The sequence below is a fragment of the Sitophilus oryzae genome, unplaced genomic scaffold (genome assembly GCF_002938485.1).
Source record: "Sitophilus oryzae breed Bouriz unplaced genomic scaffold, Soryzae_2.0 scaffold_1502_pilon_pilon, whole genome shotgun sequence".
NCBI classification, from domain to species: Eukaryota; Metazoa; Arthropoda; class Insecta; order Coleoptera; family Curculionidae; genus Sitophilus; species Sitophilus oryzae.
Window position 1 is genome coordinate 852663 of NW_022146173.1, and position 26153 is coordinate 878815.

At 35.5% G+C, this 26153-nt stretch overlaps 1 protein-coding gene across 4 annotated transcripts in view; it reads left to right on the top strand.

Annotated features, from left to right (window-relative positions):
• Positions 1-26153, top strand: part of LOC115878225 (protein alan shepard) — a 225268-nt gene that overhangs the window by 21863 nt on the left and 177252 nt on the right. For 3 of the 4 annotated variants that reach the window (XM_030894646.1, XM_030894647.1, XM_030894648.1), the window contains exon 1: positions 17692-17766. The exons of the other annotated variant lie outside the window; for it this stretch is intronic. In XM_030894646.1, coding sequence (XP_030750506.1) covers positions 17707-17766 — 60 coding nt within the window. In that variant the 5' untranslated portion in view covers positions 17692-17706. Of the gene's footprint in view, positions 1-17691; positions 17767-26153 lie in introns of those variants that run through there. 4 annotated transcript variants of the gene reach the window in all.

Consider the following 26153-nt stretch of genomic DNA (forward strand, 5'->3'; position numbering starts at 1 on the left):
CAATGCATTTAGAATTTTCTTTCACATGACTAGTTTTATATGTTTTTGCTTATATTACCCTGACTAGTTTAATTTTTTTATTCGATGAAATATTACAACAATATTGGATCAAGTCATACACATTTCAACAGAAAATCCTCATTAATTTATACATTTTTGGTTCCTAAATGTAAGAAAGACGACATTTTGTTCATTAAATTATATCTTATATAAGTCTGGGTTGATAGTGTTCTACGTCTTCTGGTTTCCGCTTTCCTGTTTCCTATTTTCCCAATCTCCTGGATGAATATTCCTTTCCGGCATAGCTCTATGTACAGGGTGGGTCAAATTGGACTCTTTTAAAGGGAAATACCCTTTTTTATCGGTGTCTGGAGCTCAATTTTTACCAAAAATATGATGGTGAAAACCGCACATCGATATCTGTTACCGTTTCGGAGTTACGGGGTGTTTTTTAAAAATGTGCATTTTTAACCTTATCGCTGTATCTTCTTTGCTATGGAATTTTTTTTATTTTTATAAAAACATCTCCAAAGCACCTTTCTACATAGAATTTAATGGTTTAAGTATAATTTTTTTAAATTAATATTTTAAGAGTTTTCAACAGAAAATTTCATTTTTTATTAGGTACACCCTGTATATTTTTAATTAACTGAAAAGGACTTAAAATTACCTTTCCAAAAATATAGCACACCTGATATTATCTTATAGTCCCCTTCGAAATACAGAATTTTTAAAAGTTCGCTACTTTTAACTAGTAGGCTTTGGACCCCTTATTGATGATATGCCCCTAATGGAACTCGAAAATATATTTTCCAGCAAGACGAGGCACCGCCTCAGAACGCTGAAGTTATCAGCAAATGTTTGCAGCCAATTTCGAAAATAATTGAATAGCTAGGTAACCAAGATCGCAGCCGTTGGCTGTCGCGGCCCCCGAAGCCGCCGGACTTAACGCCTATGGATTTTTATCTTTGCGGAAGAATAAAGGATGTTATTTTTAAATTGCCCGTATAATCTAGACAAGAATTAGAAGTACTTTGCGGTTATGCGAGGGTATCTTTCACCCTCACTGAGTTAATGAATTCGGCGAGAAATGTTCAAAAACGGTCCCGTCTGTCCATAACAGAAGACGGTAACACCTGTAGCAATATCTCATGTCTTGGTTTGCTATTTATTTTTATTGTTATTAGATATAGTTTAAATGTGTTGATGTTAAGCATAGTTTAAATTGTTATAAAATTCTGCATCTCTCATTGCAAATATTATTTTCGTTTTAATTGCTGCTCACAGCTAGAATTTTTTTGCATTACAGCCGGTTCCGTTCAAAGCCTATACTTATTCAGAGTGGGCGAATTTTTAAAAACTTTATATCTCGAAGAGAAATCGAGCAAAATATCAAGTATGCTATATTTTTGGAAAGTTAATTTTAAATTCTTTTCAATAAATTAAAAATATACAGGGTGTCCCATATAAAAAATCAAATTTTCTGTTGATAATTCTTAAATTATTAATTTAAAAAAATATATACTTAAACCATTAAATTCTATGTAAAAAAGTGCTTGAAAATGTTTTCATAAAAATACAAATTTTTTTATAACAAAAAAGTTACAGCAATTTGTTAAAAATGCACATTTTTAACAAATCGTAACTCTGAAACGGTAACAGATATCGATGTGCGGTTTTCACCATCATGTTTTTGATAAAAATTGAGCTCCAGACACCGATATTAGTTTTCGTCTATCTATATATCTCCTAGAGAAAATCCTATATATGTATATCTCCTATACAAAATTATGTTTCCCTTTAAAAACATCCAATTTGGCCCACCCTGTATATATCTTTAGGGTCGCAGTGATTAACCTCCACTCCCACTCATTCTACATTCTACAAGGTTGTGTAAGTTAAGATAATTAATTATAGACAGTGGAAGTCCGAAATTCTCCTATTTTCAAATATTAAATCCTCCCTTCTTTCGTCGAACATCCCTTTGAAAAATTAACTGGCAAAGACAAGCCCGACGCCTTCTGTTTCCTTTTTTTCTCTCCCTGATGCCGCGTCGTCGTCCGCGTCTAGACCTAGGCCCTTCACCCTCGGCTTTCGGGGTCGCCGGATGCGGAAGCTGTCTGTCCGCGACCGCGTCGCACGGATAGACAGACAGTCCCGGGATGATAATTTTAAATAATCTAACGATGTGCTGAGAAACGGGTGGAAAAATTGGTCGATTTGATACTTTAAGCATAAGAGAATAAATATATTAAGATCAGCTAATGCGTTAAAAAGTGTACAACTGCTATTTAAGACTCAAGAACCGTTCCGTTTTAATGTTTACATTTCTCGCAGAACGGTATGTCACGTTGATTCATTCATTTTGTGTTCAATGGGTATTAATGAGTAAATGAAGGGGTGGCTGCAATAACCAGGCAGCTCCACTTTTTTCGTAAATGAGAATTTTAATGAATTTAAACTAACTTTTAACCAAACCAAACCAAACCCTTTAAAAAAATTGGCCGATCCGTTCCTGCAACAATCAGTTCTCTCAACAGAACTCTCAATCAGTTCTCTCAATATCAGAGTGTTATTTTTTATGTTGTAATATTTTTTTTGTAATATTTCTATTTTTATTTGGGAATAATGACATTTATTATTATTATTATTATTATTATAACAGTACATAAATGGTCAAAACTATGGATGGTTCTTAAAGAAATGGGCGTGCCTGTTCATTTGATTTCATTGATCCAGAATCTCTATGTAAATACCAAAAGTAGAATTACCATCAATGGCGTTACTTCGGAAGACTTCCAGCCTGCCTGTGGTGTTAGGCAGGGGTGCATACTATCTCCTCAGTTATTCAATATATATACTGAATATATCATGAGAAGGGCATTGGAACATTGGCAAAGAGGGATAACAATTAATGGTCACAAAATTACCAACATCAGATTTGCAGACGATACGGTCCTTCTAGCGGGAAACGAGGAAGAGTTACTGCAGCTTCTAAAATTGGTTGAAGACAAAAGCGAGAAACTTGGACTTGAAATGAATCCCTCTAAAACAAAAATTATGATTATCGACAGGCAAAACAACAACAAACCTGATGTAGTGAGAATTGGTCGTTTTGAGGTTGTAAGTCAATATATATATCTTGGGTCCCTTATAAACAACACGGAATCGTTAGAAGGGGAAATAAGAAGAAGATGTGAAATGACAAGAGTGGCAGTGCGAAAACTCTCAAAGATATGGCGAGAAAAAAACATATCTAAACACTAAAAAAAAGGCTTGTTCACTGCCTAATATTTCCTATATTAATGTATGGCTCCGAGTCCTGGACGATAGACAGTCAGAAATGAAAAAAATTGACGCAACTGAGATGTACTGTTGGCGACGAATGCTCAGAATTCCCTGGACTGCCCGGCGAACCAATGAATCCATAATCCAAGAACTGAACATCACAGAACGCCTCTCTACTTCTATACAGTCACGTATACTTAAATATTTCGGTCACGTTATGAGGAGAGATACTGACTGTATGGAAAAACTCATTATACAGGGCAAGGTTCCGGGAAGAAGACCAAGAGGCCGCTCGCCCTCCCGATGGATAGACCAGCTATCAAAAATCACCCACAAGCCACTGCACACGCTTGTACATGAAGCACAAGACAGGGAATTATGGAGACAAACCTCACACATCACCTGACCACTACATTCCTTTTGTAGGAATAAAGACAGAGAGAGAGAGAGAAACATAAATGGCGACGTTAGTTGTAGCTGCCTTGCTCTGGGTTTACAGCAAGAACCGAGCAGTTTTTTTTCCGATTTCCCACAAATTTATTAAAATGGAGCTGCCTGGTTGTTGCAGCCACCTCTTCAAATGTAAGACCAAGATTTGAGATTCAATAAAGAGAAAAAATTCCAAGACCGCAAGAGTCTTGAATTCTGGGTCTTGGTCTTGCGTACGTTTTGCACAGGTCGGTCTGGGGTTTTGCGCTTGTGATCGGTCTAATGCTAATCTTGGTTTTGGTCATGCTGTTTGTGCAAGACCAAGGCAAATATCTCAAGATCAAGACCAGCCTCTCTCGTTACTACCAATGAGTCGGCAATCGATCGATAGGTATTTATTGTAAATTGTTCAAATTATCAGTGTGTAATTTGTTTGGCGCCCAACGTGTGACCCGAAATGTACAGTACGTCTATCCGTTCTTTAGCTACGGGGCATCTGTAAGGGGGGAAACGATATTCTCTCGATGTTTCTCGTAAGAAAATTAGACGACGCGTCCCATCAATAAAAATTCGACAAATTTGCAAGTAGCCAATGAAATGAGTCGGCGGAGTATTTTGCGGTCCACGTGTACTCCGCGCCTCTCCTATTTAGGTAGCGATTTATAAAATATATTGCTGTTTATTTAAATATTTTTTGTCCGAATTACTTTCGTAGACACAGATCCAGTAGACGTACTTTATGTAGACTACTAGCGTGTACCCGCGACTTCGTTCTCGTCGAATTAATCATTTGTAATGGTGATGATGAAGCAAAGCAAGATTTCCATTAACATACCTACAAACTGGATAAAATTTTCTCACATTTATGTCAGCATGAGAAAAAACAATATGTCGATATTATTATATAACTTGGTAATATTTGAGGGATAGTTTCATCTCGTTGGAATTTGACTTTCGAAAAATCCGTTTGCCAAAAATAAGCTTTTTACGTCAAGCAGAATCGTGGTTAATCAATTACCCAACTTTTTGGAACACTCTGCATGATTTTTTAAAAAATTTCAAAATATGTAAAAAAACAAAATAAATTATGCGTGTCCAAAAACCCCGAAAGACTAACCGTTTTTTAAATAACAAATATTGTAATATTGAGGGCCTTTTTCACCCTCTTCGAATTGGAGATTCGAGAAACCCCTCTTTATCGAACCTTTACACCTCACAGTCAATCAGTTTGCCAAAAATCAGCTTTAAACGTCAAGCAGTTTAAGCAGAATCGTGATTACTCACTGGTCATATTTTATGAAACACCCTGTATAAATTTTTAAAAACTTGTAAAACAACAAAATCAAATATACGTGGTTAAAAGTTTTTCTGAAAAACTCACCGGTTTTTAAATAAAAAATATTCTAATATTTGAGGGGTGGTTTCACCCCCTTAGAATTCGAGTTTCGGAAAATCCCTTCTTATCGAATCTCTACACCCTAAGGTCAATCCGTTTTCCAAAAATCAGCTTTTTACGTCAAGCGCTTTAAGCAGGATCGTGATTAATCAATGACCAGATTTTTCGGAACATCCTGTATACATTTTTAAAAAATCTTAAAAAATGTAAAAAACAAAATAAAATATACGTGTTTAAGCGTTTTTTCGGAAACTTGACGGTTTTTTAATTAAACAAATATTGTAATATTTGAGTGGAACTGGAATTTCGAAAAATCCCTTTTTATCGAACCTCTACACCCTAGAATCAACCTTTATGCCAAAATTTCTTCTTATGTTGAGTGGTTTGAGCAGGATCGTGATTCGTGATTAATCAGTGAGTCAATCACTTAAGGATTTTATACATTAGTATAGATTTCATTCTTGATTTGTGTAAAAATACCTAGCCAGTTTGACATAAAACGTTAAATGCAGAACGCTTATTTTGCTACTTTTTCGGATCAGTGAAATGGATTCTTAAGGCTGATTCATGGTACACCGGGCCGTACCCGAGCCGGGCACGTTCCGTAAAGTAGACACCGAGCCACGTCCGGGCCTTCAATATATGCTACACCGAGTGGACAACGGGGATCATGTCCGTGCCGATTATATTCCCAAGTTTTAAATTAGTAGGTTTTTTATCATTTACATTTTAACAAAAATATATACATTTTTTTTAATTTTTACTCTTTAATGTTTGCCTGTTGTTAATTTATTAATGTAATACAAAGAGAGAGAGAGAGAGAGAGAGAGAGAGAGAGAGAGAGAGAGAGTATAAAAAATACTTTATATTTATTATACATATATTTTCTTTGTTTAATTTGTTTTCTTTTATTTTTAATTTTATTAATAGTACATAGTTTTATATAACATATCATTATGAAAATATTATACATATTATTAAAAATATATTATTCAGTACTTGAATACCGTGTATTGAAATTATCCTATTAAGCCCTTACACCAGAAGAAAGTAGAAACCCCTTATAGGTTAAACCGAGCATGCAACGAAGATCGCCGCACACAATAAGTAACGAAGTTCCACGTCAAGCTCAAGTCTTCCAACCTGTACACAAAACAACGATTATAAAGTAACGATACTAAGTACCAAAGTAACGAGTAACTAAAGTAACTAAACTAACGAGTCCTATTACCAAAAGTAACTAGTAGTTACGAGTCCATAAAAGTAACTAAGGTTTACATCACTAAAACTAATATCGATGTCTGGAGCTCAATTTTTATCAAAAACATGATGGTGAAAACCGCACATCGATATTCTGTTACCGTTTCGGAGTTACGGGATGTTTTTCAAAAATATGCCTTTTTAACGTATCGCTGTATCTTCTTTGCTATGGAAAATTTTGTATTTTTATATTATAAAACATTTCCAAAGCACCTTTCTACGTGGAATTTAATGGTTTAAGTATAATTTTTTAAAATTAATAATTTAAGAGTTATCAACAGAAAAATTGACTGAACTGAGAAGGACTTAAAATTATCTTTCCAAAAATATAGCACACTTGATATTTTGTTATAGTCCCCTTCGAAATACAGAATTTTTAAAAGTTCGCCACTTTTAACTAGTAGGCTTTGGACCCCTTATTGATGATATGCCCCTAATGGAAAACAAAAATATATTTTTCCAGCAAGACAAGGCACCGCCTCAGAACGCTGAAGTTATCAGCAAATTTTTGCAGCGAATTTCGAAAATAATTGAGTAGCTAGGTAACCAAGATCGCAGCCGTTGGCTGTCGAGGCCGCCGAAGCCGCCGGACTTAACGCCTATGGATTTTTATCTTTGCGGAAGAATAAAGGTTTTTATTTTTAAATTGCCCGTATAATCTAGACACGAATTAGAAGTATTTCGCGGTTATGCGAGGGTATCTTTCACCCCCACTGAGTTAATGAATTCGGCGAGAAATGTTCAAAAACGGTCCCGTATGTCCATTTATTTTTATTGTTATTAAATATACTCGTAGTTTAAATGTGTTGCTGTTAAATATAGTTTAAATGGTTATAAAATTCTGCATCTCTCATTGCAAATATTATTTTCGTTTTAATTGCTGCTCACAGCTAGAATTTTTTTGCATTACAGCCGGCGCCGTTCAAAGCCTATTTATTCAAAGTGGGCGAATTTTTATAAGTATGCTTTTTTGTAAAGTTAATTTTAAATTATTTTCAATGAATTAAAAATATACAGGCTGTCCCATATAAAAAATCAAATTTTCTGCTGATAATTCTTAAATTCTTAATATTAAAAAAGTATACTTAAGCCATTAAATTCTACGTAAAAAATTGCTTTGGAAATGTTTTCATAAAAATACAAAATTTTTCATAGGAAAAAAGTTACAGCAATTTGTTAAAAATGCACATTTTTGAAAAACACCCCGTAACTCCGAAACGGAAACAGATATCGATATGCGGTTTTCATCATCATGTTTTTGATAAAACTTGAGCTCCAGACATCGATATTAGTTTTCGTCTTTTATCTCCTATAGAAAAGGGTGTTTTGTTTCTCTTTAAAAGCGTCCAAATTGGCTCATCCTGTACAATAGATCTTTAAGGTCACAGTGATTAACCCCCACTCCCACTGATTCTACATTCTACAACGTTGTGTAAGTTAAGATAATAATTATAGACAGTAGAAGTCCGAAATTCTCCTATTTTCAAATATTAAATCCTCCCTTGTTTCGTCGAACGTCCCTTTGAAAAATTAACTGGCAAGACTGGCAAAGACAAGCCCGACGCCTTCTGTTTCCTTTTTTTCTCTCCCTGATGCCGCGTCGTCGTCCGCGTCTAGACCTAGGCCCTTCACCCTCGGCTTTCGGGGTCGCCGGATGCGGAAGCTGTCTGTCCGCGACCGCGTCGCACGGATAGACAGACAGTCCCGGGATGATAATTTTAAATAATCTAACGATGTGCTGAGAAACGGGTGAAAAAATTGGTCGATTTGATACTTTAAGCACAGGAGAATAAATAGATTAAGATCAGCTAATGCGCTAAAAAGTGTACAACTGCTATTTAAGACTCAAGAACCGTTCCGTTTTAATGTTTACATTTCTCGCAGAACGGTATGTCACGTTGATTCATTCATTTTGTGTTCAATGTTGTAATATTTTTTTTTGTAATATTTCTATTTTTATTTGGGAATAATGACATTTTTTTTTTTTTTTTTTTTTTTGTCACGTTACACGGTAAGTAAATCTATTGTCGGCCCCAAAGGGGCAAGACAATAGTTTTTAGCTATCTTCTCAAGTTTAATACTTTTCTCATTATGTTGCATGTTGCGAGAATAACTGACTTCTGAAGTTGTATGTAAAGATTTTGGTTAAGTTCCAGTTTTTTTTTCAGATTGTGAAGGAGCTGCTTGGGGATTTCTCCAGTTGATCCAATCACTATAGGCACCACTGACACCCTATCCACTCCCCAGACCTCTTTCATATCCTGTGCTAGTAAGGTGTATTTGTCGATCTTTTCTTGATGTTTTCGGTTGACATTTGTAGGGGCAGGGACAGCGATATCAATAAGATAGATTTCTTTTTTGAGTTTGTCCAGCAGACATATGTCTGGTCTGTTGTGTTGCACTGTCCGATCTGTTAATATTTCTCTATCCCAGTATAATTTACAAGCATCATTCTCTAGGACGTTCATTGGGACATAATTATAATATGGAATGCGTTCGTTAATGCATTTATACTTCAAACTAAGTTCTGTATGTATTATTTTTGCTACGTTGTTATGTCTGTCGGTATACTCTCTTGAAGCTAGCGTTGTACAACTACTAATAATGTGTTCTATATTCTCGTTTCCTTCTCCGCACATTCGGCATACAGTTGTTTTTAATTGTGGGGTCCTTTATTATATATTTTAGGTATGATCTTGTGGCTATTACTTGGTCTTGAATTGCGCACATAAATCCTTCTGTCTCTGGGAAAATCGTTCCGTGTGTCAGCCATGCTACTGAAGCTGGCTTATGAATGCTGTCCAGATCAAGTGTGTTGAGGTATCGGCCATGTAGCTCTTTTCCTTGCCACTTGCTTTTTTGCAGAGCTATTGTGTAACCAGCATCTATATTCATTTCTTTATCACTAAGATTCAGAGGCGTCAATTTTTTATCTGTTTTGCTTATGGTATCATAGAGGCTTGATGTTGATGCTATCGTGTGGAAATACGTTCGTAGGTTTTTAATTTGTTTTTTATGTTGTAGTCGCAGATCCATGACGCCTCGCCCCCCTATTTCTCTTGGAAGATGGAAACGTTCTTTACATGCTTTTGGATGATGGGATCGATATTTTGTATACGTGGTTCTAACAGACCTGTTTAGTTCGTCCAGTTCTGTAGGGGTCCATTTAATGATCCAAAGCTATATGTTATCGTTGGCATTACAAATGTATTTGTAGCTTGGACTTTATTGCTTCCGCAGAGCTGGGTCTTCATGACAGCATTTAATCGGGTCTTGAATGTGTTCTTTATTTGATTTTTCATTTCACTGCCATTAATTCCCTGTGACTGTATAAACCCTAGATATTTGTATGTTTCATGTTTATCCATAGATCTCACAGTTCCTCCTCCTGATTCTTCTAGAAGGATGAAGTCATCTGACTGACACCATTTTCCTCTTTTCATATGGTTTGTTTTACATTTTTCTAGGCCAAAGTTCATTCTTATATCATTGGAAAATTCTTCAGTTGTTCTTATAAGTTTATTTAGACCATTTTGTGTGTTGGATATCAGTTTGATATCATCCATATACATAAGGTGACTCACATTTTCTTCAGATATCTTAAATCCACTGTCCGTGTGGGTTAACATGCTGCTTAATGGATTTAATGCAATGCAGAACCAGAGGGAACTTAGTGCATCACCCTGGAATATTCCCCGTTTAATATGAATCGAAATGTCTGTGGTCTGGTTATTCAATATCAGGTTCGTTTTCCATGAATTCATAAGGCTTTCCAGTAGTGTAACAATTTGTGTATCGATTTTGTACAGCCTAAGACTCTCTATCAGCCAGGAGTGGGGCACGCTGTCGAACGCTTTTTGGTAGTCTATGAATGCTGTATGCAGGTCTCTTTTATTCTTTTTCGCATGTTCCATGATTACTGCGTCGATTATTAGTTGGTCTTTACATCCCTGAGCCTTCCTCCTACATCCTTTCTGTTCTTGAGTCATCAGATTATTGGTATCAATATGTTCATATATTTTATTACATAAAATACCTGTTAGTAACTTATAGAGTGTAGGCAAACAGGTTATAGGCCTATATTTCGATGGATCGCTAGAAGATGTCGTGGTTTTAGGTAAGAGATAGGTGTTGCCTTCTGTGAGGAATTTTGGTATGGTGTTCGGCTGTTTAAGAAAGTCGTTAAGTATTGCTGCTATCTTCTCATGAATGCATGTTAGTTTTTTATACCAGTAGTTTTGGAGCTTGTCTGGTCCCGCCATTTTCCAGTTGTGTGTTCCTGTTAAGCATCGTCTTACATCTTCTTTGCTAATATTTTGTGCAGGCATCTTTTGAACGTTGCTCATTCGCTCTGTTTCACGTCTTATCCATTCTGTATTTTCTTTATGTCTGACAGGTTCTTCCCATATCTTACACCAAAAATCACGAGTTTCCTTTGCTGTGGGTGTATTATTGTTATGCGCTTGATCGTATGGATTTTGGATCTTTCTATAAAATGCTTTTTGATTGTTTTGGAAAAGTTTATTATCAATTCTTCTTTGGTATGCTTCTTTATATCTGCGCATTCTGTTGGCATATATTTGTAGTCTCTGCTTGATGTAGTCTAATATTTCCGCTGCTGTCTTGTTATAGTCATTTTTATATTTATCTATTATGATGTTCACCTTCCTCGTTACTCTTGATGTATGCTTGGTCGACGTTGTATATTGTGTAAGAATGCCTATATCTTTTCTTATCCACTCAATTTTTTTCTCCAATCTAGTTTGCCATGCCGGTTGCCTTGATTTGGATCTGGTACTGTGAGCTGTTGTGGTGGTTTGGTTATGCATTTCTGTTATTGTGACCGCTGCCGAATAGATGTAGTCGTGCAGAGTAATGATATCATTACAGTCATTAATGATATGCGCTAACACGTTGTTTACGGTACTTATTATGTTCTTTGTTTGATTTGAAGTTTTTAGTCTGGGTATAGTAGGTCTCATTCTTGGATTCATACCACTATATAGAAGGATATTTTTTTGAAGTGTCTGGAATGATCTGGTTTCCTCGGTCTCTACAATAATTGGTTCCCGCTCAATTTCTGTTACTTGGTCTTCTGCGTTTTGTCTATCTTCGTGTTCTTGATCCCTTGTATCTATTATAGGTTCAGAAGCCTGAGTGGTGTTCAATCCTAGTTCTTCAGCAACTTCTTGACGGATCTTTTAGTTGTGTCTGGATGTAGTCGATTTTTTTAAAAAGCTGCCTTCTTTGATCCAGGATATTTTGCATCGTCTTTACGGCAAGCTCTGGAAAGCTGCGGATCATTTCCTCATGCAACCTTTTCCCGTATGGTTCAGAGTTTGTTTCCATTTTTGTGATGTGCAAGTAAGAGCGGTAAAGGTGAGTATTCATCTCTTCAGACCATCTAAAACGCGTCTTCTTACTTGTATTTCTGACCTCGGGAATGGAAAGAGCCTCAAGCCCTTCATCATTACTCGAGGTTGGAACAGGTTCAGATTGAGAGTTGTTCAGTCTATTCCTAGGTATCGCCGCGGTGGATTCCATACACAGGGGTAGTGCCACCTGTCTCACTACTTTCTGCGCCAGGCATAGGATTATGGCGTGTCCGAACAGAGGTGCCCTGGTCCTCCGTCACGCCTCGGAACTGTTTTTTTGTTTTTACAGCGATTATATCTCAACTGGCAGGGTGCTAGCCTGTCAGCCGGTGGTTTCTTCCTCTCGCGTTGGCCTTCTCTGTTGGTACTTTGTGTTGTAGTATCTTTGGATAAGTTCAAGTTAGCTTTTTATAGTGTACAGAGAAGTTTCCAGGAGTCACCACTTGGAGGTGCGAGTAGGAATTGACAGGAGAGGCTATTTGTGACGCATACACTGCCCATTTGACCCCCCATACACTGCCCATTTGACCCCCGAATAATGACATTTATTATTATTATTATTATTATTATAACAGTACATAAATGGTCAAAACTATGGATGGTTCTTAAAGAAATGGGCGTGCCTCTTCATTTGATTTCATTGATCCAGAATCTGTATGTAAATACCAAAAGTAGAATTACCATCAATGGCGTTACTTCGGAAGACTTCCAGCCTACCTGTGGTGTTAGGCAGGGGTGCATACTATCTCCTCAGTTATCCAATAGATATACTGAATATATCATGAGAAGGGCATTGGAACATTGGCAAGGGGGGATAACAATTAATGGTCACAAAATTACCAACCTCAGATTTGCAGACGATACGGTCCTTCTAGCGGGAAACGAGGAAGAGTTACTGCAGCTTCTAAAATTGGTTGAAGACGAGAGCGAGAAACTTGGACTTGAAATTAATCCCTCTAAAACAAAAATTATGATTATCGACAGGCAAAACAACAACAAACCTGATGTAGTGAGCATTGGTCGTTTTGAGGTTGTAAGTCAATATATATATCTTGGGTCACTTATAAACAATACGGGATCGTTAGAAGGGGAAATAAGAAGAAGATGTAAAATGACAAGAGTGGCAGTGCGAAAACTCTCAAAGATATGGCGAGACAAAAACATATCTAAACACTTAAAAATGGCTTGTTCACTGCCTAATATTTCCTATATTAATGTATGGCTCCGAGTCCTGGACGATGAGACAGTCAGAAATGAAAAAAATTGACGCAACTGAGATGTACTGTTGGCGACGAATGCTCAGAATTCCCTGGACTGCCCGGCGAACCAATGAATCCATAATCCAAGAACTGAACATCACAGAACGCCTCTCAACTTCTATACAGTCACGTATACTTAAATATTTCGGTCACGTTATGAGGAGGGATACTGACTGTATGGAAAAACTCATTATACAGGGCAAGGTTCCGGGAAGAAGACCAAGAGGCCGCTCGCCCTCCCGATGGATAGACCAGCTATCAAAAATCACTCACAAGCCCCTGCACACGCTTGTACATGAAGCACAAGACAGGGAATTATGGAGACAAACCTCACACATCACCTGACCACTACATTCCTGTTGTAGGAATAAAGACAGAGAGAGACAGAGAGACATAAATGGCGACGTTAGTTGTAGCTGCCTTGCTCTGGGTTTACAGCAAGAACCGAGCAGTTCTTTTTCGATTTCCCACAAATTTATTAAAATGGAGCTGCCTGGTTGTTGCAGCCACCTCTTCAAATGTAAGACCAAGACTTGTCTTCAATGACCAAGACTTGAGATTCAATAAAGAGAAAAAATTCCAAGACCGCAAGAGTCTGGAATTCTGGGTCTTTGTCTTGCGTAAGTTTTGCACAGGTCGGTCTGGGGTTTTGCGCTTATGATCGGTCTAATGCTAATCTTGGTTTTGGTCATGCTGTTTGTGCAAGACCAAGGCAAATACCTCAAGATCAAGACCAGCCTCTCTCGTTACTACCAATGAGTCGGCAATCGATCGATAGGTATTTATTGTAAATTGTTCAAATTATCAGTGTGTAATTTGCTTGGCGCCCAACGTGTGACCCGAAATGTACAGTACGTCTATCCGTTCTTTAGCTACGGGGCATCTGTAAGGGGGGAAACGATATCCTCTCGATGTTTCTCGTAAGAAAATTAGACGACGCGTCCCATCAATAAAAAATCGACAAATTTGCAAGTAGCCAATGAAATGAGTGGGCGGAGTATTTTGCGGTCCACGTGTACTCCGCGCCGCTCCTATTTAGGTAGCGATTTATAAAATATATTGCTGTTTATTTAAATATTTTTTGTCCGAATTACTTTCATAGACACAGATCCAGTAGACGTACTTTATGTAGACTACTAGCGTGTACCCGCGACTTCGTTCGCGTCGAATTAATCATTTGTATAATAAATTACCCAACACCCTGTATAATTTTTTAAAAAATTTCAAACTATGTAAAAAAACAAAATAAATTATGCGTATTCAAGCGTTTTCCCGAAAGACTAACCGTTTTTTAAATAACAAATATTGTAATATTTGAGGGGCGTTTTCACCCTCTTGGAATTTGAGATTCGAGAAACCCCGCCTTATCGAACCTTTACACCCCACAGTCAATCCGTTTGCGAAAAATCAGCTTTAAACGTCAAGCAGTTTAAGCAGAATCGTGATTACTCAATGGTCATATTTTATGAAACACCCTGTATAAATTATAAAAAATCTTCAAATATATAAAACAACAAAATAAAATATACGTGTTTAAGAGTTTTTCCGAAAAACTCACCGGTTTTTAAATAAAAAATATTATTGAGGGGTGGTTTCACCCTCTTAGAACTGGACTTTCGAAAAATCCCTTCTTATCGAATCTCTACACCCTAAAGTCAATCCGTTTTCCAAAAATCAGCTTTTTACGTCAAGCGCTTTAAGCAGGATCATGATTAATCAATGACCAGATTTTTCGAAACACCCTGTATACATTTTTAAAAAATTTTAACAAATGTAAAAAAATAAAATAAAATATACGTGTTTAAGCGTTTTTTCGGAAACTTGATCGTTTTTTAAATAAAAAATATTGTAATATCTGAGTGGTGGTTTCACCCCCTTGGAACTGGAATTTCGAAAAATTCCTTTTTATCGAACCTCTACACCCTAGAATCAGCCTGTATGCCAAAATTTCTTCTTATGTTGAGTGGTTTGAGCAGGATCGTGATTCGTGATTAATCAGTGAGTCAGTCACTTAAGGATTTTATACATTAGTATAGATTTCATTCTTGATTTGTGTAAAAATACCTAGCCAGTTTTACATAAAACGTTAAATGCCGAACGCTTATTTTGCTACTTTTTCGGATCAGTGAAATGGATTCTTAAGGCTGATTCATGGTACACCGGGCCGTACCCGAGCCGGGCACGTTCCGTAAAGTAGACACCGAGCCACGTCCGGGCCTTCAATATATGCTACACCGAGTGGACAACGGGGATCATGTCCGTGCCGATTATATTCTAGAAAACAGTGTTGCCGCAGTGGTACATTTGTACCAAATTTGATACTTTTAATTCTATTTGGTACAGTAGTACTACATTTTCAAATCCAGGATGATTTGGTACAATAATTATTTCCCACGCGCACCGAAATTGAATAGATATTTAATAATTATTGTCGTTGATATTGCATTAAACGCGCTTACCGATACCATTCGGAGAAAATCCGCATTAATTAACGACGTATTATAAACGTTGTAATGTCTATAGCGTTGCCTATATTAAATAACCCGAAGAAAAAACTTGAAAATTTACTGTTTCTAACATGCTTCTATATTTGCGTTTTTTTTAAATAAAATTTAAGTTTTCCAAGTATTGTGTGTAGTATTAGAATTACTTAGAATTCTTCAACCTATACATACTTATAATTGGGTTTTCTGAATTTCTATTTCATGTTTTTCGTCTCGATTTGTGTCTTTCTCCAGGAAGTTTTTTTATGTAGAAATTTATGAAGAAATTCACAGCGACCAAACCGGTTAAAGTCATATGCAGATGTATTTTGTTGTGCTTTAAAAAATTGTACCAAAGTGGTACATTTTTAGTTTATAATGTGGTACGCGCTAAAAGTTGGGTGCGGCAACACTGCTAGAAAACAGTCGCTATAGGCCCGTAGACGAACGAAGTATTTAGCCCGGGCGACTCATTTATGTTTGCCGCAACGGGGCCGGACCATAGACAAATTAACAAAAGCAAGACTTTTCAAAGGATTGAGGAAATCGAATTATTGTTTTTGCGCTGGCCAGTTGAGTCAGAATTCATCGCGCAGTCGCACTCGTCAAACCTAACCTAAATAAAACGAAAAACGTTTTTGCCTTGAACGAACTGTTGAATTCCTGATTTTGCGTTTTGTTTGGTTATTGTTATTACTGTTATTTGATTAGCGTACAAAACGAAAACAAATAATGTAATACATTTTACATTTATGAAGAACATAATAATTAATGTGATTATACATATTATTGTGATTACATCGCTAACGTAGACAAAACGAAGGTCCTACAAATTGACTGTAAGTTATAAGAATCTTTATCTTTTTAATATTTTTTATAATTTGAATTTTCGTGCCTTATATTTTACAATAGACTCGAAATGTTAATATTTTTTGCAAATTCTTGTGAAAATGTAAAGTTTATGTTTTTGTTTTATATTTGAAAAAGTTGTATATTTTTAAGATGTTTCTTGTTGTTCCTATTATTAATATTATAGTATACATAATTATTTTTTGTACCTCTTGATGAATAATGCTTTTATTTCGTTTGTCATAATTGTTAATTAGAATCTTTAGATTAGTATAATTAGTCTTAAAATTAGTATCTTTTATCAGAATGTTAGTTAAAATTTGTACGGTCTGCAAAAGAAAACTGGAACAATCTAGGAATCTAAAGGCACCCTAATTTTTGACAGTACTTAAAATGCATTCAATTTGTCAAAATTAATGCTATTAGTTCCCTAGATTATCCCAGTTTTTTTTGCCTGCGACCGTACCTATTAAAGAGCAATACGTTTTCGTTTATTTGATTTTTTTGTTTTTATATCTGTTATGTCCAGAAATTATTGTTTATTTTACCGATGGAAATAAATGTATTTGATTTTAATAAACGCTTATTAATTAAACATCCTTTTTACAAAATACACAATCCATAAGTAAACTGTCCTCGTCTAAAAGGCCAGTTGACGCAAGCGCGGTAATAAACTCTTATCAAACTTGTTACCGTTTTGCAGTACAGCGTTGACGCGTCTTGCTTTTGTTAGTTTGTCTATGGGCCGGACCGTAGCGGATCCGAGGAAAAATGTACACCGACATTTCTCGGACGGGGCACGGACGCGTTTCGGCGAAGCTCGGCCCGTGCCCGGCTTAGCATGAATGCATAAGTATAAATAACATTTGACAATGTTTGGCCGTGCCTTCACCGTCGCACGGCCCCGGCCCGTCACGGTGTACCATGAATCAGCCTTTAATCCTTCCATTAGGCTTCCGAACCTACAGGTTCGATTTTTCCCCGTTTTCACGACTCCCTCGTATCGCGCCGCCATCCGCCGCCACCGCGCCGCCGCCGCCTCCGTTTCCTCCCTCTTGCGGCCGTCGCTTCAACCAACAACCGTCCAAAATGGTGTCCGAGCGCGAACGAGGGGAGTGGCGCCGCCGGTAGACACGACGCGCGAGATCCGTAATCGAGGGGGGCCTTGGATAGAGACGCCGCCGCCGAAAAAAACAGCCGTCGAAATCGATGACCCGTTGTCGTCGTCGATCAAATCGCCCACGCCGCGACAATTATGCATAAGTAATTAGGATTTGTTTACGTTTACGTACGTCTACGTACCCTCTCCTTAACTCTATCTGTGATATATAGACTAAGACAAGGTTAGCCGGAAGCTAAAAGAAGGGATGGCGGTGCGAATGGACGCGGCCAGGAACAAGATTAACAGCTACAACAACAAAATGACGGTAGGTGGCTGTCTATTTGTTTCGCTTTATCGCGCTTATGTAATACGTACGAACGTCAGTTTTTTTATCGATGTCGTGTAAGGCGTATATTTACATTTTTACGGTCAAGGTGGCTGTGGTATTGGTCAGGTGCAAGGTGCCGGTATTGTTTTGACCGGTTTTTCCGATTCTAGGGTCGATCGCGATAAGAAATGTCAGGCGATTTTGTTATGGGGGTGCATGACGTCGTTACGAGGGGAGGTTCATAAATTAATGGTCCTTCTTGGCGTGTTAAATTTGTCTTAAGAAACGTGTTTTACTTAATCTAATATTCTCACACTTTTACACTATATTACTGATGCCAACTATTTTAATCATTGTTGAGTACTATACAGGGTGATCCGAACGGTATCCCGCAAACTTTGGCAGCATATTCTGTACATAAAAATAAGTAAAAAAGTTCGTCGGTGTAGAAGTTTCATTTTTATTTAAATTTTTTCCTAATAATTTCTGAACTAAATTGGACATTTGGATGAAAATTAGTGGCTGGGCAAAAACCCTTTGGGGTGGTTTTCAAAAAGTTTGTTTTACAGCAAATTGACCCGTATGAAAGTTGTTCATAATAAATGGACAAGCAACTTTTCCTCATGAATTTTTTTGTAGCTTGATTATTTTTGGAGATAGCGTCCAGTTCATGAACAAATTAGGGTAGTTTTCAACATGGGCGCCGGACAGGGGGGGCAAGAGGGGGCATTTGCCCACCCCTGGATCACTGAAACAATAAAAATAAAAGCTATATCTTCTTACATCCATCTGTAAAAAAATAATCATTATTATGAAATTGTTAGGTGTTACCTGTAAAAAATAAAAAATGTGGTAATTATTGGGAAACTGGAAATCGTCCGATTTTCACCAAAATTGGTATACACACTATTTTGAGGTCGTAGATTACGAATCTACTTTTTTCTTGGCGGTCTCTTACCGTTTTTCAAAAAAACGGAAAATTATTTCAACATTGAATTTTTCTTTATTTCGGCCCTATAAAGTAATAATTTCACTATATTTTCATTATATTATAGTTTATCTAAAAGCCACACTTGATTGGGGATAGAAAAGTGTCCAACATTTTACTGAAAAACACTTTTCTTAACAAAATAGCAAAGAAAATTGAGACCAGATGGAAGTTTGACATTTGATATATCCTTCTTTCTCTCTCCTATGTAATAAGAGAGACAAATATATTCTAGACCTAATCTAGAAATTTGAAAATTTACAACGTTGCCATATCTTCTATTTTTTCGGGTGATTAGGGATTTTAAATAAATTACCTATTATGAGATCGACAATAATTAAATATACACCTATATCCACAAAATTACGCGGAAGAGTTTTGATTGCATTGGTTTTAACTTCTTTGCGGAGGGGGTTAATCTTTTTTTAGTTAATCTAATAATATAACAACAAAAGATTAACACCCTCTGCATGGAAGTTGTAACCAATGCAATCAAAACTCTTTCGTGCAACTTCGTGGGTATAAATAGTCAGATCTCGTTGGTAAAATAGCAGTTATGGGAAGGAGCCGTTCTTCTGGCGACCGCCTTTCGTAATTCCAGAATGAGCGAAAAAAACACGCTAAATTTAGGTTTAGCATTGGCAACGTTGCTTTAAATGCCAGAAACACATAAACTTACTTCGGGTTTCTCTTATTACCGATTCTGAACCGTCCTAGAACTGTGATGCGTATGCGCAGAAGGAAATATGAAGACATTATTTCATTTGCGCATGCGCTGCAGAGTTCTTGGACGGTTCAGAATCGGTAATAACAAGAACCCGAACAAAGCTATAATCTAACATTTTCAGATTGTTTACAAATTTATTTTAGCAAATTTTCTCTATTATGCATAGAATTGGTTAAAAAAGTAACAGAAAATAGCAAAAACCTTAAAAATATGAGAAATTAAGAAAAATTCGATATTGAAATTATTTTCCGTTTTTCTGAAAAACGGTAAGAGACCGCCAAGAAAAAAGTTCAGATTCGTAATCTACGACTTCAAAATAGGGTGTATACCAATTTTGGTGAAAATCGGACGATTTCCAGTTTTCCCAATAATTACCAAAAATGTAAATTTTTTATTCATTTTTACCTTGCCCCCCCCTAAATTTCATTCTTCCGGCGCCCATGGTTTTCAATGTTACTCTTTTTTCAGCAAATTCACTCTAGGAAACTCGTCGTTCTGACGACGACGACTTTACTTCCTACGAAGCAACAAAAGAAACCAACAATAAACATGAGGAGCCAACGCCAGGTCCATCACACAAAAGAAGACGATATAAATAAAAGAAATCATAATATTCATTCACTTGACGAATTCTATGTTTCGTTTTGGGAAAATAAATACATATCATAGGGAAGTTTGCATGTAATTTTAATATGAACACCTTTAACTTGGTAAATTTGTAGAACTAAACAAAAATTATGAAACTACCCCAATTTGTTCATGAAATGGACGCTATCTCCAAAAATATTGAAGCTACAAATAAAATTCATGAGGAAAAGTTGCTTGTCCATTTATTATGAACAACTTTCATACCGGTCAATTTGCTGTAAAACAAACTTTTTGAAAACCACCCCAAAGGGCTCATGAAAGGGCCGCAATAATAAAATTATAAAAAAAAATCATTAAGCGAACTTATAGAGAATGTTCTTATGTACAATTTGCGTCTAATTATTTTGTTGTAGTACAGTTTAAAAAAAAACACCCCTTTGCACAAAAACCGCAAGGGGAAAATTTCCGATTTTGTTTATTCTACACTCAGAAGACAGTCGCTGAAAAACTCAGCTTGCCCGTAATTTTTTTTTCAAATGACAATTTTATTGGGGATTATGGTAAAAATTACAACAAATAACGATTATAGAGATGTTAGGATTTGAAATAGATAATCAACGCATGTCAATTTTCTAAATGGCAAAAATTTTAGGAAATCTATAACATGGTTTCGATAGAACCTTTAGCATCAACTCGTTTTAACGGAAATATATGATTTTCCAAAAATTACGAAATTTCGGGAAAATTAACAGTTAGGTTTTAATACAGCTTCTGTTAAACCTTTGGTGTCAGAACGTTACGAAAATTGATCATTCACTCAAAGATCTATCTAGTGAACGTGTTTAATTTTTGTCCTTGATAGCATGTATTGATTTAGGAATCCAAATATCTTGAGAACAGTTGCTCGCAGCGATTTTTACCAAGATACATTTTTTACGTAAAATAAGGCGTAAATGTATATTTTTCACTCATTAGTGTAATACAGGGACGGACGAAAAGTTATTACTCTTCAAATGCAAAAATGCATATCTCTAAAAATAATAGTGTGTTTAAAAGTGATTACTATTTTTTCTACCTCTGTATGCAAAATATAAAAGACAACGGTCGTATGCTAATAGAACAAGAGGTGTTTTTTGCCCAATTTACTTTAATTTACGTTTGTCTTTTTAAACTTTCGCACGTTTCAAGGGTGCAAAGATCACCCCGATGATAGCCCAAGGAGTCTAGACAAACTTTGTTCTAAACTCCGCTTCGAAGGGCCTCGGTAACGGCTGCAAACTATCGTTTTATTTATTTTCGAAGCAGATATGAACTTTAGGGATGGCAGCAGAAGTCGCGGATGATAAAGAAAGCAATTTATGGCCTTCGGATAAATGGCGCTTTGAATTTTTCGGATGGCCAGTGATATATATCGTATAGTTCAGAGGTTTCTTAGTAATTTAAATATGTAAGTCGTTCCGAATGCGAAAAATATTAAAATTAGAATAAAAGAACTAATGGATATTTAAATGTAAAGTATTAAGATAAAAGACAGGGACTTTAGACAAATGTATCTGCAAGTTTGTAGTCTATCTGCAGATGTTATCATCGTTTCTTAAATTGTTTTTCTTTGCTTCTGACAACGGAAGAGATATACTTCCTGAAATTTTTAGCTCAGTCCCGATCTAAGTCCTGACGACTTTTTTAATTTTCCAAAAAAAAATTCTAATTTTGCAGAGCTTCAGCGTTTTCCGTAAAATAGCGAGCAATTTGTTACAAAACCATATTAATTATATATTACTGTTATCACAAAACGTCGGTCTATTTCCGTATTGTAACGGAATTTTAAATTATATCTTTATTTTCGAGAAAATTTAGTCCAAACATAAGGATAAATTTTTTGTTGATGTTTGACCATCACAATCTTAAAAATAAAGTTGTATAAAAATGTGCTACAATACGGATGTAGTATAATCCTTTATCTTTAATTTCCTGCTTCATTTGTGTAAAAATACCTAGCCAGTTTTACATAAAACGTTAAATGCCGAACGCTTATTTTACTACTTTTTCGGACTAATGAAATGGACTCATAAGAAGGCTGTAATTATTTTTATATTGGATAAAAATTATTTTAAGTTGTGTAAATATTTTGGAATTTTTTTTCATTTTTAGTTAAAAAAATATAATATTTTCATATTATGGCAACATAGGTAGTAAATTAAATTTACAAGAAAAAAAACAGAAAAGATCCAGCGGTTCTCAAAATGTAAGCGAATTTTTTTAAAATTTTTCAAAGTAAAATAACTCGTTTATTTTGGACTTATTTGAAAAACGGTAAAGAGAAAATATGTTTCTTTCATCGAGATATATCTTATATATCTTATTTAAGACTCACCCTGTATATTGTTTCTCTTGTAAATCGTTCATCTAAAAAAGTAATTTTCTTTTGATTGAAAATAAAAAAGAAAATAATTTATTTTTTTTATATAGAATTAACTTTTTCTTTTGTTCGTCAAAAAACAAATTTAAATATGTCAACATTTATAATCAAAAAATCAGGGCAACTCTCTCTAATGTAATATAAAAAATATTTCTGTGTACCCACACGCAGAAAATATTTCTCTTATAAATCTAAACCAGTAATTTTCTTTTGTACGAAAAACAAAAACATATTTTTTTGTGGTATTTTGAATTAACTTTTCCTCTTGCGGTGGTAAAAAATCAAATTTAAATTTGTCGACATGGACGATCAAAAGGAGTGGAAATACAGGGGAACTAGGGTATTAATGTATTCTTTCTTTGTTGTGCGAGTGACAGGTTCAACTTGAACCGGAAAGATGGATTAAGCGATGATAAACTATCCCGAGGGAATACCGGTGGGCGTAGAAGGAAGTTTAATATTTTTTTTTGGTTTTTGCTCAGGGGCGTAACAAGTCTCGGGATTCAAGGGGTGGGTGGCGTAAATACAGGGTGACACAAAATATTTGGAGGCGTAAATCCACTATAAAGGAGGAGTCTTAAATAAGTTCAAATTTTTTCAGTGCTGGTAGATCTCGGTAAAAGAAACATATTTTCTCTTTATGACTAACCTACCAAATATCGTATTTTTATCTAAAAAAGTAAAAAAGTTATAGGGGTGAGCCACTTCTGAGACGCACCCGGTGTAAAAGTGCGAATATCTACGAAACTGTTTTAAATTTAGGATTGCTTTAAATACAAAAAATGTTCGTTTTTAATTCTGGATCTAAAAGAAAAATAGTGTACAGGATGTTGCATTTAAAAAAAATGAGATAGAGCATTTTAAATATTGTTGAATTTAGGTTTATCTTCACGGATTTATTCTGTTATCTTTGTTGTTTAGGAAAATATAGCTAAGCAGTAATAATAAAGTTAAATTAATTCCAGTTTCTACCACTTTTCGGATATATTGTTTTAACCAAAGTTTTAGTAAACTAGAAATAGCAAGACAATACCGCAAGTGCTTCAAATAAAAATAGTATACTATACGGAGAATTTTTTGCTGAACTCTTCTGTACAGAAAAATGAGAGTTGCAATTAATAAAAAACAACACCCTGTATTCAACAAAATATTTTTAGGATATGCCTCTTTATAAACAAACCATGCAACATTTATTAAAACTTTTATTACATTATCTTCTCCAACTACTACGATATTGAACTTCCTGGGACTAACTAAGGGCCACCCTGTATTAATTTATTGGATCTTCACGATCCGTTTCTTCTTGATTTCCATTGGTTTCATCGTTATCTTATGCTTCATATTTTGAAGCACAAGATTTCTTCATTGAAAAATAGTAACATTTTCATCCACATTGAAAAAACTGTGATAGTTTCACAAATAACAAAGTCGAAACTCGTACATTTACAAAAAAAGCCAAAAAATTGACGTCAATTAATTGCGATTGCTAATACAAAATATAAATACCGATCACGATTTTAAAATCTACTAACAATATATTGCCAACAAACATGCCAAACAATTCAATCATTATGGGTCGCACTGTATTACCAGAGGTCTTACTCACTTTTTGGTGCAAAATAATAAATTGGAATTAGATTTTTTTATTAATTATATTAACATTCTAATGATAAATCTTTCTATTATATGAATTTAATAATCGGTTTAAATTTGATTTTAAAATATAATCTTAAGATTAAGGAATGCAATCCCGCACCAAAATCTCAATCCCGCAAACCCGCGGGATTAAAGCAATCAATCCCGCGGATCCGCAAAATTGCGGGACTGTAAACAGTCATACATTTGGTCCTAAATGGTACAAAAGGCATTGTACATTTTGCATAGGCCCACAATATATTGATATAGCGTGTATCTTAAACTAGCTGTACAGAAATTTGGACACCGATGTATAAAGGGTGTTCAAAAAATATATTTAATATTAAATAAACTTAAATTTTATTATAATTTATCTACTTATTTTATAAATAAATATATTATTCTGATGTTGAAGTTTTTTTTAGCTTGTTAGTTATCTGCTTTTAGACACACTCTATATCAATAATTTTTTGGCATGTGCAGAATGTACAAAGCTTTTTGTACCATTTAGGACCATACGTATGACAAAAAATGCATATTTTTCGAAAAAACATCGTATTTTCCTTGAAACAAAAAAAACCGATCAAATTGTTTTTTTCTAATTTCAATACAGATTAGTCGTACTTAAATTTCGATTTTTTAAAAATTGTAAATTTGCGGTAAAAAAGATTCTTAACCAAATTTTCACACTCTTATAAAACACCCTGTATACGAGAATTCACTAAATATATTTTGGAAAACCACATAGCATCTTAATCACAATAGGTGCATCTAAAATCTGGTCCAAACCGCATCCCAAAATCTTTTTAGTTCAAGAGACATTCAACTTTAAATTTACCCTAAAATTTTGCTTGTCCCGATAATTATGTCCGGCAGTTTATTTGACGAAATTGTCCACAAGTACTAATTAAACGCTTTTCTTCACTTACTCACATACGTCAGAAAGAAATCTAACAACTAACCTGTTTGTTTCACTTATTTTTAATGGCCAAGCCGTAAGGGGAATCCCCCGGGTTCTGAGCGCCGACGCATCGGCCCGGAACAAAGGGGTTTGATCTTGATTGAGGTCGATTCGGTTACCCAGTAATAATGTGTCGATCCCGCAGATCCCGCACGGTAAATCCCGCAACTTTGATCCCGCGGAATCTCGGAGGGATCCCGCATTTGCGGGATTGCATTCCCTACTTAAGATATCCAATGTAATAATAATAATAATATTAATAATTTTCTTTATTTACAGGTACGTACAAGCTTTTTTAACGGGAATATTTTTGATTGATGCAAGATAGAAACATTAGGTAAGTATATTTTAAATTTGGAGCATAAAGAAGCATAGCCTGATATTTTGAATTCAATTTTAACTTCAGTAAAAAATAAAACATGAACAATTTGATCTAATTTTTTCAAAATATTAGGGCCTTTCGAAGGCCTTTGGATCTAACTATAATTTAATAACAAATAATCTCTAGAATGGTGTTGAACTTTACCAGGGCTGAGACCTGTAAAGCAAAAACAGAAAGACAGTCAAAGCACTCCAAGGTTAATAGGTATCTAAAGCTGATCGAATTTATGGAGAAAACGATGTGCAGATTTTGTTAATCTGAAGAAGAAACGACAGAACACATTTTATGTCGGTGTGACAGCCTGGCAACTGTGCGGTTCTCGGTAATAGCCTTGTAATAGGCAATGATAGGCCATTGCCAGCGAGCTTCATGGAGGGTTCAATCTCCAAATTGCTGATCTTTTTGAAAAGGATAGGACTGTAGAATGTAACCTAAGGATCAGAAGAGGACCACGATAGATCTGAAAGACCGATAGCCACCTTATAATTCTAATCTAATCTAACTGTAAAACTAGAAATTGCTTTTTTAAATATACAGATTATTTTTTTTTGTAAAAAATTAGACGACGCGTCCCATCAATAAAAATTCGACAAATTTGCAAGTAGCCAATAAAATAAGTGGGCGGAGCGATTTGCGGTGACGTACTCGTCAAGTCGACGTATAAAATATATTGCTGTTTATTTA